General features: G+C 47.8%; 1 protein-coding gene across 4 annotated transcripts in view; it reads left to right on the top strand.

The window, feature by feature from the left end:
* The window catches only part of USP47 (ubiquitin specific peptidase 47), a 103,899-nt gene that overhangs the window by 58,029 nt on the left and 28,101 nt on the right, over positions 1-17,769 (top strand). For all 4 annotated transcript variants that reach the window (XM_060263031.1, XM_060263032.1, XM_060263030.1 and 1 more), the window contains 8 exons: positions 2,491-2,567; positions 3,239-3,294; positions 4,206-4,318; positions 14,024-14,128; positions 14,889-15,096; positions 15,361-15,476; positions 15,669-15,788; positions 16,112-16,901. In XM_060263031.1, coding sequence (XP_060119014.1) covers positions 2,491-2,567; positions 3,239-3,294; positions 4,206-4,318; positions 14,024-14,128; positions 14,889-15,096; positions 15,361-15,476; positions 15,669-15,788; positions 16,112-16,901 — 1,585 coding nt within the window. The remainder of the gene's footprint in view (positions 1-2,490; positions 2,568-3,238; positions 3,295-4,205; positions 4,319-14,023; positions 14,129-14,888; positions 15,097-15,360; positions 15,477-15,668; positions 15,789-16,111; positions 16,902-17,769) is intronic.

Genomic DNA, 17,769 nt, shown 5'->3' with positions numbered 1-17,769 from the left:
GTCCAGCCCACAGATCATGGGGATGGCTTGCCCCCATCTGGCCATGTAGGACCAGAGGACATTGGTTATGTCCTGAAAAGGCTTCAGGACATGCACCATTTGGGACAAGATTACTCAGTCATTTGAGCTTATGTTGAGTTCCTCTCCCCCTTGCACAATGAGCATAGATAAGATGACATCCTGCACTGCAACCTTCTTCTCCACCAGTGGGTGGGCATGTCCTGTAGGAGCTGATGTTCAGGCCCCTCCTCCTCCTTCTACTTCTTGTGCAGCTGGTGGGCAGATATGATACTACAAGAGAAGTGGGCAGCAAGGTGCCAGCAGATGTCCAACAAGGAGTGTGTCTTCAGTGTGACCTCGTCCCAGGTGTGCTTGCTGCTGCTCCCCAGCCGAAGAGCATTCCTCACGGCCAGGTGCAGGATGTGCACAATGCAGACAATGTCCTTGAGGCCCACAGCCTTCATCCCTACCAGCATCCATGACCACGTGGCCCACTCCTGTAGGCTGGTGCAAATCCTGGGGCCCTAGTCTTGTCCTGGAAGTCCAGAGATCCTCTGGTTGGCACCAGTGGGCAATGAGGGATAGGTAGCCATGCTGATGGGTGGCTCCACAGGTCTGTCATAAAGTGCACAGTCCACCCTCACGTTCCAGACAACTGGGCCTTGACTATTACACCACAGAGTGGTGGAGGAGGGCACAACTCGCCAACCAGGGGTCCTCCATGAGGATATGGAATACCATGGGGAGACAGGGCGTAGCAGCTGGCGAAAGCCAGATCCTCCACAACAGACAAAGGTTGTTCATCCTGGACAACCATCTCGATGAGGCAAGTTATTGCCTCCTGGGCTTCCCCTTAGCCTTTTTGTTCAGCATTACCAGCATCCCCATGGGAATGACCTCTGGAGGATGGCCTGCCTGGAGGTTCCCCTCTGAGTTAGTCTTTTTAATTGGGATGGACTCAACCCCACTTCTCCCTGCTCCCTCTCCTTTCCCGTGCTGGGTGACACTTGTTGCTCTGGAGGCAACAGTAGGGTTGTGCCTTTGTAGGTGCCTGCGAAGAGTGAGGATGAGAAGTGTTTGGGGTCCGAGCTCCTCCACACCTGGAGGTTGCAGAGTAGGTACTCTACCACACAGAGGTTGTTGGGGAGGGTTTTGAAGTGTTCACAAAGTGTGGGCTGGAAATGGGGACCCAAAAGGTGGGGCAGGTCAGAGGCTTAGCCACTGCAGTGTAGTGCTGAGCTGAGAGGACCAGTGGAAGGGTGGACTGGAGGCAGAAGCAACCCCAAGAAGTTGGGATTTGGAGGAGCTGGATGTTTCCCCACCCTAATTTACCACTACCCTCAGATTCCTTCTCCTCCTCAAACTGCTCCAGTTTGGACAGCGCTAATAGCTCTTCTGCCTCCCATTTTCTCACCAAGAGCACATCAGGCAAAAGAGGCTCTGCTTCTGAGACTCCTGGTGGTAACACCTCACTACAGTTAGGCACTGGTGGGCTGGTAGAATGGGCTTGTCCCACAGGAGCTTATGGGATGGGTGGGTAGACTTCTTCCCCCACGACAAGCACCCTCATCTTCATGGCGCAGAGGGGCTCTGACAATTTGAAGGGAGGGTGAGTCCTCAGCCGAGGAACCCCACTGGCTTTACCCCTCTGCCTTGCTGTAACAGAGGAACAGATGGTGCAAGTCAGAGACCTGACCCCACCAGACACTTTCCCAGCTGGGACAGGTACAGAAGAATCCCGTGGAGGGGGGGGGCGGAATGCGTGTGAGTCCTCAGCAAAGAAACCCACTGCTTTGCCTCTCTTCCTGGCTGTAGCAGAGATACAGGTGCATCAGAGCCCTGAAACACCAACACTGTTCACACAGTGTTCCAAATCCTTTCTTCTCTGCCTCTTAAGTTTTCTACTTCTCTGCCTAACTGCCTGCTGCAAAGTGAAAGCAATTGGGTATGACCTGGCGGTTCATATTCTTCTGCTTCCATAGAACGGGAGCTCTCTTATTGGCAGCCAGAGCTGCCCATCAAGCTTTGGAGGGCTATGATTGGTGTTTTCAGGGCTGCAGAAGTCCATCTCTCCCCCCCCATTGTCTTGACAATTGATTCATTGGTGCCATTGTGTCTGGCCCCTAAACTGCTCCTGCCAAGCACACAAACCTCCCTGAAAAACTGGTTTGTGGGAAAACCAGTTACATGAACAGAGGCTCACAAATAATGAACCGGATGAACTTTGTTTTGTAAATAGGTTCGTGCTCATCCCTAGTGCTTAACTCTGGAGCTGAACATGTTTTAGGGGAGGATATGTGTAGAAGCTAGCCTGGAACCAAATGAAAACAAGCAGTTTTCTGCTAGAATGACTTCTGTAGGCTCATAATATATGCTCTAATTGTACCTATGTAAAGTGAATTTTTCATAGTGTGACAAGCCTGTAAAATAGTTTACTTGGAAACACTATATTTCTGAGCAATTGATCTTTTTTTAAAATTTTCTTTATAGATAACTCATGAAGATATTAAGAAAACCTATGGTGGAACATCTGGAAGCAGAGGGTATTATTCCAGTGCTTTTGCAAGGTTAGGAAACTTTCTTACATGATGTTGTACTAGTTTATTCAAGCAGCTTTATTCAAACACTTACTGAATTAGTATTTTTTTGTTTCATTGGGAAATGAAAATGTAATTCAAATATTTATTTAGCTTAGATATCTGAGGACCTTCATTGGTCTTGATTTCATTGCTCAGTAATCTAGTTTGGCAGTTTACCAAACTAGATTACCTTTATTGTTGTTTATAGCTACATTTAATAAGCCAAATCTATTCCACTTGAATACTTGTGTTCTAAAAACTTCAAAATCTTTTTTTAAAAAAGGGTACTTAGTTCTTCTGGTGTCAGCTATAGGAACTGAGCTTTCGTATTTTAAATTAGTTTCTATATTGTTTGACCAATGTTTATTCGACTTATATTCCGCTCTCCCCGCCGAAGCAGGCTCAGCGTGGCTTACATATTCATAGAACACCACATAAAACCAGTTAAGCCAATATACTCCTAATACATTAAAAACATTAAAACATAAAAATTTCAGGTGCTATGACAGTCTTATAATGATGGTATATCTAATGATGGTGCATAGCTGCCTATCCATTGTTACGCACATTTAGTTGGGATATCTTATGCAGATGTACTGTTTTAATAACCAAACTCAGAGGCTAATTTTGTGTGTTTGTTTTTTAAATCTCCCCTATAGCTCTACGAATGCATATATGCTTATATATAGACTGAAAGACCCAACAAGAAATGCAAGTAAGTACTTGTATTCTTAGTTCACAAGTAAGTTTTAAAATTCAACATTACTAACCATCATAACTGAGCTAAGGTAACTCCCCCCCCCCCAAAAAAAAGGTACAGAGCTCAATTTAGGAATTAATTATAGCTTTCCTTTTATTTCCAAAAACGAAAATATTATAAATCAAGGTAATACTTGATGATTTTAAGGAGCTCTTGTGCTTACATGGTTTTACATGTCCATTTTTGTTTTAAGCAGATGTTGTATCAATAAAACCAGTTATTACTTGCAGGGATCATTTTGTAGAAAAATAGGTAGCATAACTCATTAGCATATGCCGCCTCCACATCAGCCAAAAGCAACCCAACGCAAAAAAGGAGACCCCTGGGCAAGCGAGGCCTGCTTGGGCTGGCTAGAGATCCACCCAGCCCAAGCAAGCCTTGCTCACCTGGGGCTCTCCTTGGCTACCATCCCCCACAGTCAAAAGGCCAGCAAGCCACCCGCTCCCCAGACTCACATAAGAAATGGAGAAAGGGGTTAATGAGCGCCGCTGGAGGCGTGGCAAAGCTCCTGGTGGCTGGCTGCCCGCTCTCCTAATCCAGGGACTGTTATGCAGCTGCACCTATTAGTTAATGGACAAGGTAGGTGGGGAGGAGGAGGGGGAACCCTAGGAAAGGTTCAGGAGCTGGGCTCCTGTGAGCTCCTGCTGAATTCAAGGTCTGATTACATGTATTTAAATAATGGAAAATCTCAGCCCAGAGACTCTTTGGAGGGACATGATTCAGGTCTGCAGTTGAAATTAAATCCTTCTGTGATGGTTAGATAAAAAGTGTAGGGTACAAATGTAACATCTAAAGAGATTATAAAACACTGAGAAAAGTTGCAAAAAGTTTACTGATTTTTAAATTTTGTCTCTTTGCTTCAACAGAGTTCCTAGAAGTGAATGATTATCCAGATCACATTAAAAGACTGGTACAAAAGGAAAAAGAGTTAGAAGAACAGGAAAAGAGACAGCGTGAAATAGAGCGCAATACTTGCAAGGTCTGTCCTAACATGCATTGTCAGCTCAATAGAATTTCAGCTTGAAGTAAAATAAAAAGATGCTTTCAGTGTACTGCAGTATTAATCTGATACAGTATATGGGCATAATTTATTTGTGAAGTCACCTCACCAAGACTGATTAATGTTTGAATTGTGCATAAATTATCACTTGGCATTGTGCTAGCAAATTACCACTGTACATTTCCAGGTAAAATACATCTACATTTTTATCAGCTATATAATTCAGAAACATTAATATTAGTATGCTTTTTCAGTATTGTGGCTTTCTCTGATTTATGTACCTGCCTTTGTGTTCTGATAGATACCATTTTGTATATTAATGGTCAGTCTGCAATCTGATTTTAGTATCTTTTGTTCTTGCTTTAGCAAGATAATTTACTCTGGATTTTTTTCCCCCTGAAGAATATATGCTCTCTGCTATGCCAGTTCTGGTTTTCCACACATTAAAAACATCAGCTTATTTGTTGATATTTCCACTTAGTTTCATACATTCTTAGATAAACTAAAAAATACTAAAGCAAAACCTTGGAACCCCACTTTTTTGCATCTGAGTACAGCTGGAGTTATTGCTTCATATCTTCAAGTGTGTATCAACTCTCCTGTCCTTGGGTAGGGGAAGACCTCCATAAAATATTGGTGAAGGCAGGACTGTTGTTCCAATCCAGTATACTCACACAGTTGAGCAGTCACTCTAATTTCATTGGATTTCCTCAGTCTTGGTCATTGTAATGCATAAGCACCCTTTGCCTCCATAGGAACTTTTATATACATGCATTATAGTGGTAGCACTCTTAAGGGGTAACTGGATGGAACCAGTTACATTTTCTCAGGGGGAAAGTGGATGACTATTTTAATAGCTACAGTACCAACTGTGATGAAGCCCTTATACCGGCATACACAGAGGATACAAACATTAGCTGGTCTTGGTAGCCAGCCTCATCTGTGCTTCTGGTGATCCTTCCCCCCCCACCCCCCATGGAGAGGTATGATCTTATTGGAAGCCCTGACGTCTCATTGCTTTGGACTATGTCTGAAGTCAAGAAGAATTCCTATCTTTTCCTAAGCTTAGAGAAGGCAGTCCTCCTAGCATTGACTTTCAGAGGCATTACTAGAGCAAGAAAAGCATCTCAGGAGAAAGGTGGAATCCCTTCCAATTCAGGGCTCTCAACAGTCAAAAGATGCACTTATCAGTAGTGAGCTGGTAAATGTACTTGTGGACCCTTGAGTATGTTACGTTTAGAATAGTTAGAAATTTAAAGCAACCTTTTCTTTAAAACTGTGTTTTCTACCTTTAATTTGTAACGTTTAGAACATAAACCATAAAATTGTATCTGAAAACTTGGAGGAAAGCAGTTACTGCTAGATCTTCTTCGTGGTCTCTGTGCATCACACTTGTGGGATACTGCGCCTGCGCGGGTCCCCGATCGGTATCTGTAAGAAAGCCCGGGAATTTTCCGCGGTCGGCGCCACTGGGCATGCGCAGGCGTCCCATTGCGCACGCCCAACGGCGCCACCGCGGTAATCCCGCCAGTTCCTTTCTGGCCGCTGCGCGAAGAAGCTGCGTTTTCATCGTGTTCCCGGTCGGTGAGCTTCGGGGTTTTTCACCCTTTTTTCCCCCTTAGCCTCTGTATATATATTAGCCTGTTTATTGTTTTTCTTAGAATAGCAGTTAGTTCTTAGTAGTTAGCTAGTTAGTTAAAAAAAAAAAAAGTTGTTTTTTCTCAGGGTGCGTGTCGCGGGGTTTGTCCTCCGGGACTCCCCCCCCTCCCCTGCTCCCTAAAATTTTTTCTCCTCTCAGAGGACTCTGAGAGGACCCTCCTAGCGACCACTGTCTATGGACAGTCGCTGGGGTTTCTTCAAGAGGTGCCAGGCCTGCGGGAAGAAGATCGCCCCTCCCGACGGCCATTCCCTGTGCCTTCTTTGTTTGGGAGAGGCGCACCGCGTGGAGACCTGCCCGCACTGCCAGCACTTCTCCAAACAGACAAGGAAGAACAGGGCGGCAAGACTTTCGGCAGCGCTAACCGCCTCGGCACTGAGACCTCCAGTTTCGGCTTCGGTACCGAAAATGGCAAACGCCCAACTGTCGACGGGTCCATCGGTCGATGCCCCCGTGGTCGACACGGGAGCGCCGAGAGATCAGCACTCGGCGAAACGGTCCCTCGAGCTATCGACTGAGAAGCCGTCCAAGAAGCGACGCGAGGAAGCGGGCCGCGAGTCCTCCAAGAAGGAGAAGAGTAAAGAAAAGAAAAAGCGACCTCGCCCCTCTCCTCCGCCACCGGACACGGCGGCATCGACCGCCACTGAGCCGCGCAGAAGGGTTCCTCCCTCTCCGCTCCGCAGCCCCTCGACTCCAGCGGTCGGCGCGCATACGTCGCACAGCCCTACAACTCAGCGGGCTAGCGTCCATCGGCCGCGCAGTCCCTCAACTCCGAGGGCTAGCGCTCATCGGCAGCACACCTCGCCGATCCTCGACCCGAGCGCTAAGGGGCAGCACATTCCAGCACCAGAAGCGGAGATCGACCTAACCCGTCGATCCCCTTCGGTGGCCTCTCGTCGGAGGAGCATCGACTCGGCATCGGACGTCGAGCCCCTACCATCGGCTGACGAGGCGACGCCTGCAGCGCCCAAGCGACCGAGACAAGGGGACCCGTCGGTCGAGCGCGTGAGGCGAACCGACCCATCGGTCGAGCGCGTGAGACGGAGGGACCCATCGGCCGACCCGCGCCGCTTCCCATCTATGCCCCCCTGGGAACAGCACAGATGGCAGCCTTCGTATCCCTGCTGCCCGCCTTACCACTGGTACCAGCCACCGGAACACCAGGAATGGGAGCGTCGGTCCGATACGTCCTCCTTCTCTAGGACATCACACCGACCCAGGCAACCATCGGCATCACTCTCGATCCCGCCGGAGGAACGCGCCGCCGCGATAGACCCCCCGACCCGACCGCTGACGCCGCTCCAGCAGAGGGAGCCAACACCACCTCTGTCGACACACTCGGACTGTGAAGAGTCCGAGCCATCGGGTTCGGAGAGCGACGAGGGGAGGACCTGGGAACCCTCGCCCGACCCAAATACTGCGGAGGACCTCCCGGTTTCACCCTCCGAGGACCTGAGCTCCTATGCGGAGATGATCAAGAGGATGGCATCGACCATCGCGTTACCCATCTCGCAACCCAAGCCAGTGGTGGACGATAGCGTCTTCGATATCGTCCAACGCGACGCCTCCACAGCCATAGCCCTACCGATGACCAGGGTCATGTTGCAGGCACTCAAGGACCCATGGAAAAAGCCATCATCGGCACCGGTGTCCTCAAGGAAGTTGGATCACATATACAAGATCCAGGAGGCGGGGGCTGAGTTTTTATTCACTCATCCAACACCCAACTCAGCCATCGTCTCGTCTTCCTCGAGGTCGCGCAAGGTGCATTCTGCCCCCCCTGACAAGGAGGGGAAGAAGCTAGACTCCATGGGCAGGAAGATCTATTCTGCAGCATCCTTGGGTGCCAAGGCCTCCAACTACACAGCCTGCATGGCGAGATATCAATACGCCATGTGGGAACAGTTGTCCCCGCTCCTATCCGCCCTGCCTGAGGACAAAAAAGCGGCTGCCAAGAAACTGCAGCAGGAGGGCCTGAAGGTGGCCAAGCAGCAATTGACAACTGCAAAGCACCTAGTGGACGTCTCTGCCTCACACATCATGTCCGCTATCGCCATCCGCAGGCACTCCTGGCTGAGGTCCACCGCCCTGCAGCAGGACACCAGGGCACTTATCGAGGACCTGCCGTTTGAGGGGGACGGGCTCTTTAGTTCCACTACAGATAACGCCCTGCAGGAACTAGATAAGAACCTTAAGATCTCCAAGAGCCTGGGAGTGCAGGCACCCTCCAGACAGCCCAGGGCTAGACAGTGGAGTAGATCCTGGACTAGGAAACCCTCCCACAAGTCGTCCACAGACCAACAGTGGCGCCCACGCCCTTCGCAGCCCGACAAGCAGGCCTATTCGGGCAATAACACTAACAGGGGGCGCTACACCACCCAGCATTCAGGCAAACCTAAGGGTGCCCGCCCCTCCAAGCAGGGACTTTGACTTTTCTGTCCCACGCATCGTCGCCCCTGCCCGCTGCACCATCCGCCTCCGCCCCTTCCTCCCTGCCTGGGAGCAGGTCTCCTCAGACAGGTGGGCTCTCTCCATCATCAAAGAGGGCTACAAATTAGACTTTGCTCAGATTCCAAACCAGTCCGTGGTGGTTACCACCCCCCCCTCCCCACCGCTGCTGGCAGAGGTGGCCACCCTCCTACAGAAACAAGCCATAGAGGAAGTACCTCCAGAGGACAGTCCCGGGGGTTTCTACTCCCGTTACTTCCTGGTTCCCAAGAGGGACGGGGGACTGAGACCCATCATGGACCTTCGGAATCTGAACAAGTTCATCCTATACCGCAAGTTCCGGATGTCCACACTGCAATCCATCCTGCCCCTCATCAACCAAGGCGATTGGATGGCCACCCTAGATCTCAAGGATGCCTATTTCCACATCAGCATCCACCCAGAGTTCAGACGGTTTCTAAGGTTTGCGGTAGGCCCGCAGCACTTCCAGTTCACGGCCCTACCATTCGGACTTTCCACAGCACCCAGGGTGTTTACAAAAATGATGAGCGTAGTGGCTGCCCACCTCAGGCTACAAGGGGTGATGGTCTTCCCATACATAGACGACTGGCTCCTGGTAGCCAGTTCAAGGGAAAGCCTATCTGCTCACATCACGTCCACGCTACGCCTCCTGGATGCCCTGGGCCTACAGGTCAACCTAGAAAAATCGAAACTCACCCCATCAAGGTCAGTGCAGTTTATAGGAGCAGTGCTGGATACAAACCTGCACCGAGCGTTCTTACCCGCCCAAAGGGCAAAGGACATTACCAGCTCTGTACAATTGCTCCAGAGGCAGGGATGGGGCACAGTCAAACAGATCCAGCGGATGCTGGGCCTGATGGCAGCGACGACAAGCGTGCTTCTCTTCGCGAAACTGAGGATGAGGAACATGCAGCTATGGTTCCTACGTCAGTTCCGCCCAACCAGGGACTCACCTCGAAAGAGGTTCACTATTCCCCCCATGGCGCTCCACTCGCTTCACTGGTGGGGGTCAAAGGACAACATCTGCCAAGGAGCGCCCTTCCACCTTCCGGCCCCCACAGTGACCATCACCACGGACGCTTCCCAGTGGGGATGGGGCGCTCACATGGAAGGACTGTGCGTGGGGGGCCAGTGGCCACCCAAGCTGGCCCTGCAACACATAAACTACCTGGAACTGTTAGCAATCCACTTTGCTCTGCGTTCATTCCGCCCGAAGCTGACAGGGAAGACGGTGGCTCTGCTCACAGACAACACCACCGCCCTGGCATACATCAACAGACAGGGTGGAACAGTGTCCCGTCGCCTTTGCGCACTGGCAATGGACTTATGGGCGGAATGCATCCAGCACGGCATCTTCGTCAAGGCCGCGCACCTCCCAGGGGTCCTCAACATACAGGCGGACTCCCTGAGCAGAGGGGGGGCCTCACCGCACGAGTGAGAACTCCAGTGGCGCTTCCTGCAGCCAGTCTTCCAGCTGTGGGGTTACCCTCAGCTGGACGCCTTCGCCACAGCACACAACAAGAAGTGTCCCAGGTTCTGCTCCAGAGGGGGTGCCGACCCGGCATCCCTCGGGGACGGCCTTCTCATCTCCTGGGAGGGCCGCTTCCTCTATCTCTTTCCGCCCCTCCCCCTTTTGACGAGGGTACTCAACAAGATAGCCAGGGACAGGCCACGCTGCATCCTAGTGGCCCCCTGGTGGCCACGTCAGAACTGGTTCTCCTCCCTACTACGCATGGCAGGGAGGAACTTCTACCACTTCCCAGCGGACCCAGACCTCCTGTCATCTCAAGGGGGGCTAGTGCTGCACCACAATGTGCCGCATCTGAAACTGACAGCGTGGCTCATAGACCCCTAGACTTCTCCAGCAGGGTCCAGGAAGTCCTACTAAATAGCAGAAAACCCTCTACCAGGGCTTCCTACGATAGAAAGTGGAAGAAATTCTCCAACTTTCTGGCCGACCGGCCAGGCACACCACAGAGGGCAGGCCTGCCGGCAATCTTCGACTTCCTATTGTCTCTAGTCGACGCAGGCCTAGTCTTCTCGTCCATCAAGGTCTACTTGGCAGCAATATCTGCCTTTCACGACCCTGTGGGCGGATACTCAGTTTTCGCCCACCCTCAGTCCAAAAAGTTTATGAGGGGACTATTTAGACTACATCCACCATCTAGACCTCCCACCCAGCTGTGGGACTTGACTCTGGTCCTAGACATGCTAACCAGGCGCCCCTTTGAACCTATGGCCACGTGCTCTCTGCACCTCCTGTCCTGGAAGACTGCCTTCCTCGTGGCCATCACCTCTGCTCGTCGCGTGGGGGAACTCACGGCGATGCGCTGTGACTACCCCTACCTAGCTTTTACAGAATCTGGTGTCTCCCTGGCCCCAGATATCAACTTCCTCCCCAAGGTACCCTCCCAATTCCACCTCAATCTTGAGGTTTGCCTACCCACCTTCTTCCCTAACCCCTCCTCGGACGAGGAGCGGAGGCTGCACTCCCTAGACGTCAGGCGTGCCTTACTCTTTTACCTAAAGCGCTCTAAAGCCTTTCGCAGGGACCAACAGCTGTTCGTCTCATATACTTCGCCCAGGCTAGGGTCTAGGATCTCTTCTCAGCGATTCTCGAAGTGGCTGACGGAGACCATCAAGACCTGTTACCTCCTAGCAAAGAGGCCGCTGCCAGGACCTGTTCGCGGACACTCCACCAGAGCAATGGCGACATCGGTGGCGTTCCTGAAGGGCGTCTCCTTGGCGGACGTCTGCAAAGCTGCCACCTGGTCCTCCCCGCATGCCTTCATGAAGCACTACGCGCTCGACGTGCATGCTCAGCAGAGGACTCGGTTGGGGACTGCGGTGCTGCAATCTGTCGTCTCCGGTTGACCGTCTTCCCACCTCCAGGTATGCCTTGCTTGCTAATCTCCCACAAGTGTGATGCACAGAGACCACGAAGAAGATAGACAGGTTGCTTACCTGTAACTGTAGATCTTCGAGTGGTCATCTGTGCAGTCACACTACCCGCCCTCCTTCCCCACTGCTGACGGTCTCCCTCTTATGGGGGGCTTTTTTCAGCGGTCATGAAGGAACTGGCGGGATTACCGCGGTGGCGCCGTTGGGCGTGCGCAATGGGACGCCTGCGCATGCCCAGTGGCGCCGACCGCGGAAAATTCCCGGGCTTTCTTACAGATACCGATCGGGGACCCGCGCAGGCGCAGTATCCCACAAGTGTGACTGCACAGATGACCACTCGAAGATCTACAGTTACAGGTAAGCAACCTGTCTTTCTTTGGTCATTGGATAGTAGTATGTGTAATATCAACATGAAACCTAATAGATCCCAGTGTAAGTGGCAAGATAGATCCCTAGTCCATTTTTCTGGGTGATATTGCTCTTTTAGAATAGTATGAGAATACTTAAATCAGGTGATTGGAACTGTGAATAAGAAAGACAGATCTTTCTTCAAACCCGAAAGAGACCCCAAGTTTGCAAAAATGGGGGGGCTGTTTAAAAACCTCCAAATGATACAAGAAGCGTCTGTAGCTTTAACAAATAGGTTCCCTCCATGGGTGTTGCTAGAAAACCACAGCATTCCAGGATGGGTTTCAGTGAGTAGAAGGCAGGGGTGGGGGGCAGGGTCCTTTGTCTTTGAGGGGAGAACTCACTGGGGCCAGAATGCTCCCTCTAAGCTATGAAGCATTGGGAGCAAAAATTCTGTTATGTGAGCTACTGACGTTAAAGTTGTGAGCGAGCAGTTTGGCTACTGCATAAATTAGTTTGCTCTGGGGCCATGCTTCCTATGCTAAGGCAAAAAGGTGTGAGCTGGAGGCTAAAGAATTGTGAGCTAGCTCACACTAACTCAGTTTAGAGGGAATGGTGGCCAGACCCACTTGGCAGCAACCGTTGGATGACTTGATACCGCCCAACTTGCACAAATCATCTAGGCCTGGCAGCTTGCTACTGTATAACAGCAGCCACTCTATGAAAACCAGTGTGGTATAGCTTCATAGTAGGGTCTCGGAGACCCAGGTTTGAATCCCCATCTTGTTGTGGAAGCTCACTGGGTGATTTTGGACCAGCCACATACTTTTGCTCTAACCTAACTCACAGGATTGTTGTGGCGATAAAAAGAGGAGAGGTAAATAATGGCATCTGCTTTGGTCTCCACTGTGGAGAAAGGTGAGGTATAAATGAAGTAAATAATAAATATAGTTGAAAATGGGAGGCAGATAAAAGGTAGGTTGGTGAATGGCTGAGAAGGAGAGAATGAGGCACTGAAAGGGGAAAGGATTTGGGAGTTGGAAAGAGGAAATAGTGCAGGGAGAGGGATACAGGGGAAGGTAAGATGCGCCCCCCCCAAGTCATTGAGAGTTCTTTACCATGAAAGTGAGCCTGGCCCAGTGACCACCATACAACTCGGCCACAGATTTTGTAGGTAAAGTCTGCTGGGTGAAGGCAAGAAGGAAAACTTGAAGACAAGGGTAGACAAATATAGGGTACTTATTGGGTCAGAAGCAGAGAAAAAAGCAGGAGAAGGGAGAAGCTATGGGGGTTTCAGGAGAGGAAAGAAGAAATACTGGGGTAGGGGAAATCAGATGCCTCCCACAAGTCCTTGCAGTTTCCTGCTTGTGATTTTATAATTCCTATGTAGGATGTGGTGTGTTTTACTCTTTGATTTTTGAACTGATCTTGGTCTTTATAGACTGTATTTAGATTATAGACAGTGTAGATTAAGAACAGCAGACTAATCTGTGGAGGAGTGAGGCCTGATTCCTCACTCCTCCACATAAAGCCTGCTTGGTGACCTTGAGCCAAGTCAGTTCTCTCAGAACTCTCTCATCCTCACCTACCTCCCAAAGTGCCTGTTGTGGAGAGAGGAAGGGAATGTGATTATAAGTTGCTTTGAGACTCCTTAAGTTAGAGGAAAGCGAAGTATAAGAATCTACTCTTTTATATTTCCGTAAAAGAACTCCGTTGCTCAGAGTACTGCAGTAAAGCTGCGGTACTGCAGTCGGAGCCCTGTGCTCACGACCTGAGTTCGATCCCAGTGAAAGTTGGTTCAGGTAGCCGGCTCCAGGTTGACTCAGCCTTCCATCCTTCCGAGGTTGGTAAAATGAGTACCCAGGTTGCTGGAGGGGAAAGTGTAATGACCGGGGAAGGCAATGGCAAACCACCCCGTAAAAGGTCTGCCGTGAAAACGTTGTGAAAGCAACGTCATCCCAGAGTCAAAAACGACTGGTGCTTGCACAGGGGATTACCTTTACCTTTAATTTTATCTGTCATTTGCTATCCAAAATTCCTGGTAAACCAGCATTGCCCAGATGGCAAGCCTCTCCCTCTCAGCAACCATAGCTGTGGTGTTCCAATGGAGTGGAGTTTGGTTGCTGCAAATTCCTCACAGTAAGGAGCAGAACAGAGCAGTTAGTTTGAGTATCCAGTGCATGTGATTAACCAGCAGCCTTCATTCTCCATGAGTACTACATAATAAACTTTTAATTGTAATTTTCTGTGTGGTAAAAGCTATCTCATGTACTTAAAAATATATTTTCTTTTTGTTCCTGACTATACAGATAAAATTATTCTGTATGCATCCTGTGAAGCAAATAATGATGGAGAATAAACTAGACGTTCATAAAGACAAGACTCTGAAGGAAGCTGTAGAGATAGCTTACAAGGTACTGTACCATGTATATCAGAAGCCTTATTAAACAGTTGAACCCGCAATGCCATAAGTAGTGTTTGCATGCATACACTGAGACATTTCCAGCCCCCTTTCCTTTGAAGTCTTACCACCTCAGATCTCTAGAGTGGCTTGGAGGTGCAATCAGGAGAAGAGACATTCAGTCTCTCTATAATTTCTGTTCATATATGGATTTCTTGGGATCCTAGCCATATCTTTTTGTATATCACCTTTTTGTGTTCATTGGATGACTTTCTTTAATTGAACCAGAAAAAGGTGGTTCAATATGAGAAACTACCCTTTTCCCCTTTTATTCCAAGAACATAAGAGAAACCATGTTTGATCAGGCCAGTGACCCATCTAGTACAATGCTTTGTGTCACACAGTGGCCAAAACCCAGGTTTGTCACTCCCAGTGTGGCCTCAGCTGCTCACATCAGTGATTCTTAAACAGGAAGTACTAAAGAATCTTTTATATCAGCATTGACAACCTTGCAATTAGGAACCTTTATCACAGCAGTACACTTGAGGTTGGAATTTGTGCAGTGGGGTGCAAACCTCCATTGTTCCGGACCACTGAAACTTTAAATTTTATTTACTTTTAACACTCGTACACTTTGCTTTAACAGGCTAGTCTAAAATGGCCATACAATTTATTCTAATTGTAGCACTGGAAACAGCTCTATTTTCTGGACATTCAATTGAATTTTGGTTGTATTGGGCTTTAGTTGGACTTCATTACTGCATTTGTTTTAGATAATGGATTTGGAAGAAGCTATTCCTCTGGATTTCTGCCGTCTTGTGAAATATGACGAGTTCCATGATTATTTGGAGCGATCTTATGAAGGGGAAGAGGATACTCCAATGGGAATCTTGCTTGGAGGTGTCAAATCAACTTACATGTTTGATCTCCTTCTGGAAACAAGACAGCCTGAACAGGCATTCCAGTGTTATAAACCTGGTGGTAATTACTGTTTTATAAAATTTTCTGCTTTGTGAATAAATACAATAAATGCCTACAGTAAACATGCATAATTTATTCTAAGAGATCTTTAAACCATGCTATTAAAACATTATAACTTTACATTTACAAGGCACTGCAATAGACACCAGTCAATTCAATGCCTTGTTAGATAAACAACTGCTGTAACTTTATCATACTGACCCTGTGCTTCTGTTTTCATTTAACTTATGTTGATATGTAGTATTCATTTTCTTACTCTAACAGAAGTCATGGTAAAAGTTCATGTTGTTGACCTGAAGCAAGAAACTGTGGCTCCTCCTGTTAGTGTTCGTGCTTATCTGAATCAGACTGTAACAGAATTCAAGTATCTTATTTCAAAGGTAAATGAATATCTTCACTAGCCGCTCATGCAGTGAAGTTGATTTTTTGCTCAGTGTGGCTTAATATACCTGCCTTACTATAGTATCTTTCCCTTTTTCCCCTCCTCTTGTTTGTGCATGTGTAATAAACTTGACCTGTTTTGTTAGTGTCATAAAAGTATTTCTTATAGGTATCTCCTTGTTCCATTTTAGGCTGTACATTTGCCTGCTGAAACAATGCGGGTTGTGCTGGAACGTTGCTATAATGATTTGCGCCTTCTCAACGTGGCCAACAAAACACTGAAAGCTGAAGGCTTTTTTAGAAGCAATAAAGTAAGCTATTAGGGCTTCCAGTAACTTCATATTGAAGTTACTTCTTAAGTGCTAATAATGTGAGAACAGTAGATTAATAATTCTTTTATATCACCATGCATATAATATTGAAATAATAAAGCAAAGTAGTATGGTTTTTAACTGGATTTCAGCAGATTTAAGGCTAAGATCTTAAACTGGTATGGGTATATTTTTAATTGGCATACATACATTTTATATTTCCCTAGCTTGAGTAATTTCTTAAATTCAGAAGTTGGGGTGGTGGTTTTTTGCATGTGTGACTATAGAAAATAGTGGAATGCCTGTTTTATATATTTATTTAGGTATTCGTTGAAAGTTCAGAGTCTCAGGATCGACAGATGACATTTACGGATTCCCATTTATGGAAAATTCTGGATCGCCATGCAAATACAATCAGACTTTATGTTTCATTACCAGAACAATCTCCTGGATCACAGTTTAGAAGGACAGTTTTTCAGAAAGCCAGTGGAGATTCCAGTGGAGATTCCAGCAATGTGATACTCTGTCAAAGAGTCAAAGGACCTTTAGGTAATATAAAATCAGTAGAAGCTATCCTAGAAGAGAGTACAGAAAAACTTAAAACCTTGTCTCTACAGCAGCAGCAGCAAGACATGGATAATGGAGAGAGCAGCAAGAGCACAGAGGCAAGTGACTTTGAAAACATTGAATCACCTTCTAATGAGGTAGAGTCATCAGCTTCAGCAGAAAACCGTGAGCTTGAAAACCAAATTCAAGTTTCTGATCCAGAAAATTTCCAGTCAGAGGAACGGTCAGATTCTGATGTGAATAATGATAGGAGTACAAGTTCTGTGGACAGTGATATTCTTAGTTCCAGCCACAGTAGTGACACCTTATGCAATGTGGACAATGCTCCTATCCCCTTGGCTAATGGTCTTGATTCACACAGCATAACAAGCAGCAGGCGATCTAAAGCAAATGAAGGGAAAAAAGAAACATGGGATACAGCTGAAGAGGATTCTGGCACTGACAGTGAATATGATGACAACGGAAAGAGCAGGGGTGAAACACAATATATGTATTTCAAGGCAGAGCCTTACGTTGCAGAAGAAGGTTCAGGAGAAGGACAGAAATGTGCGTATAGACAATGAAAAGTGTACTTACCTACTGCATTGTTTCTTCAATTAAACATTGTTTCTTCAATTCTTGCATATACAGAAACTATTTGTTTACTGAACCTTGAGAGGTGTTTCTGAATGTGTAAAACTTAGACAGGACTTGCATATTCAGGGACTGTCTTTTCCCATATGTGCCCTGCAGAGCTTTGCAGTCAAGTGACCATAATCTTCTGGTTATCCCTGGCACAGTTGATGTCTGACTGACCTCAACTAGGGCCAGGGCTTTTTCAGCTCTGGCTCCAGCCTTGTGGAATAAGCTCCCATCTGAGAGCAGGGCCCTGCAGGATTTACTTCAGTTCCACAGGGCCTGTAAAACAGAACTGTTCCACTGGGCTTTTGGTTGAGGCAGTGGACATCCAAATCTCCATCTTTTGGCCTCCCCTGCTGTCAGCTCAACCAAGTGAGCTTGTCCTATGACACTGCTGTGTATTTCATTGGTAACTTCTATGGTTTTAATATGAATTTGGAATTTTAATTGTCTGAGTTTTAAACCCTGTAAGCTTCTCTGAGCCTGCTTTGTGGGAGTGGAATATAAGTAAAATAAAAAAAATATGTTGTTTTCAGCTAACAATTGAGGGGGATTTGTTCACTAGCCAAAATAATTTTTGAAGGCTGCTGGACTAAGCTGCAAGCTGATAAATATAATTTCACTGGGTTTCCCCTCGTTGCTTTAGGGTGCATTGCTTTTTTGTTCATCTACATCCCTTAAAAAAAACAAAAAACCATTAGCATCAGTATTCTGCAGAACTTGGCAGAAATGGGGTACAGTGGAAAATAACTACATTGTGAATCCAAGCCAGTGTTATAACTGAGTGACTATCTGT

This window comes from Heteronotia binoei, chromosome 21 (assembly GCF_032191835.1).
Source record: "Heteronotia binoei isolate CCM8104 ecotype False Entrance Well chromosome 21, APGP_CSIRO_Hbin_v1, whole genome shotgun sequence".
In the NCBI taxonomy this organism is placed as follows: domain Eukaryota; kingdom Metazoa; phylum Chordata; class Lepidosauria; order Squamata; family Gekkonidae; genus Heteronotia; species Heteronotia binoei.
Note: the sequence above shows the minus strand (reverse complement) of the source record. Positions and strands in the feature narration are given on the sequence as shown.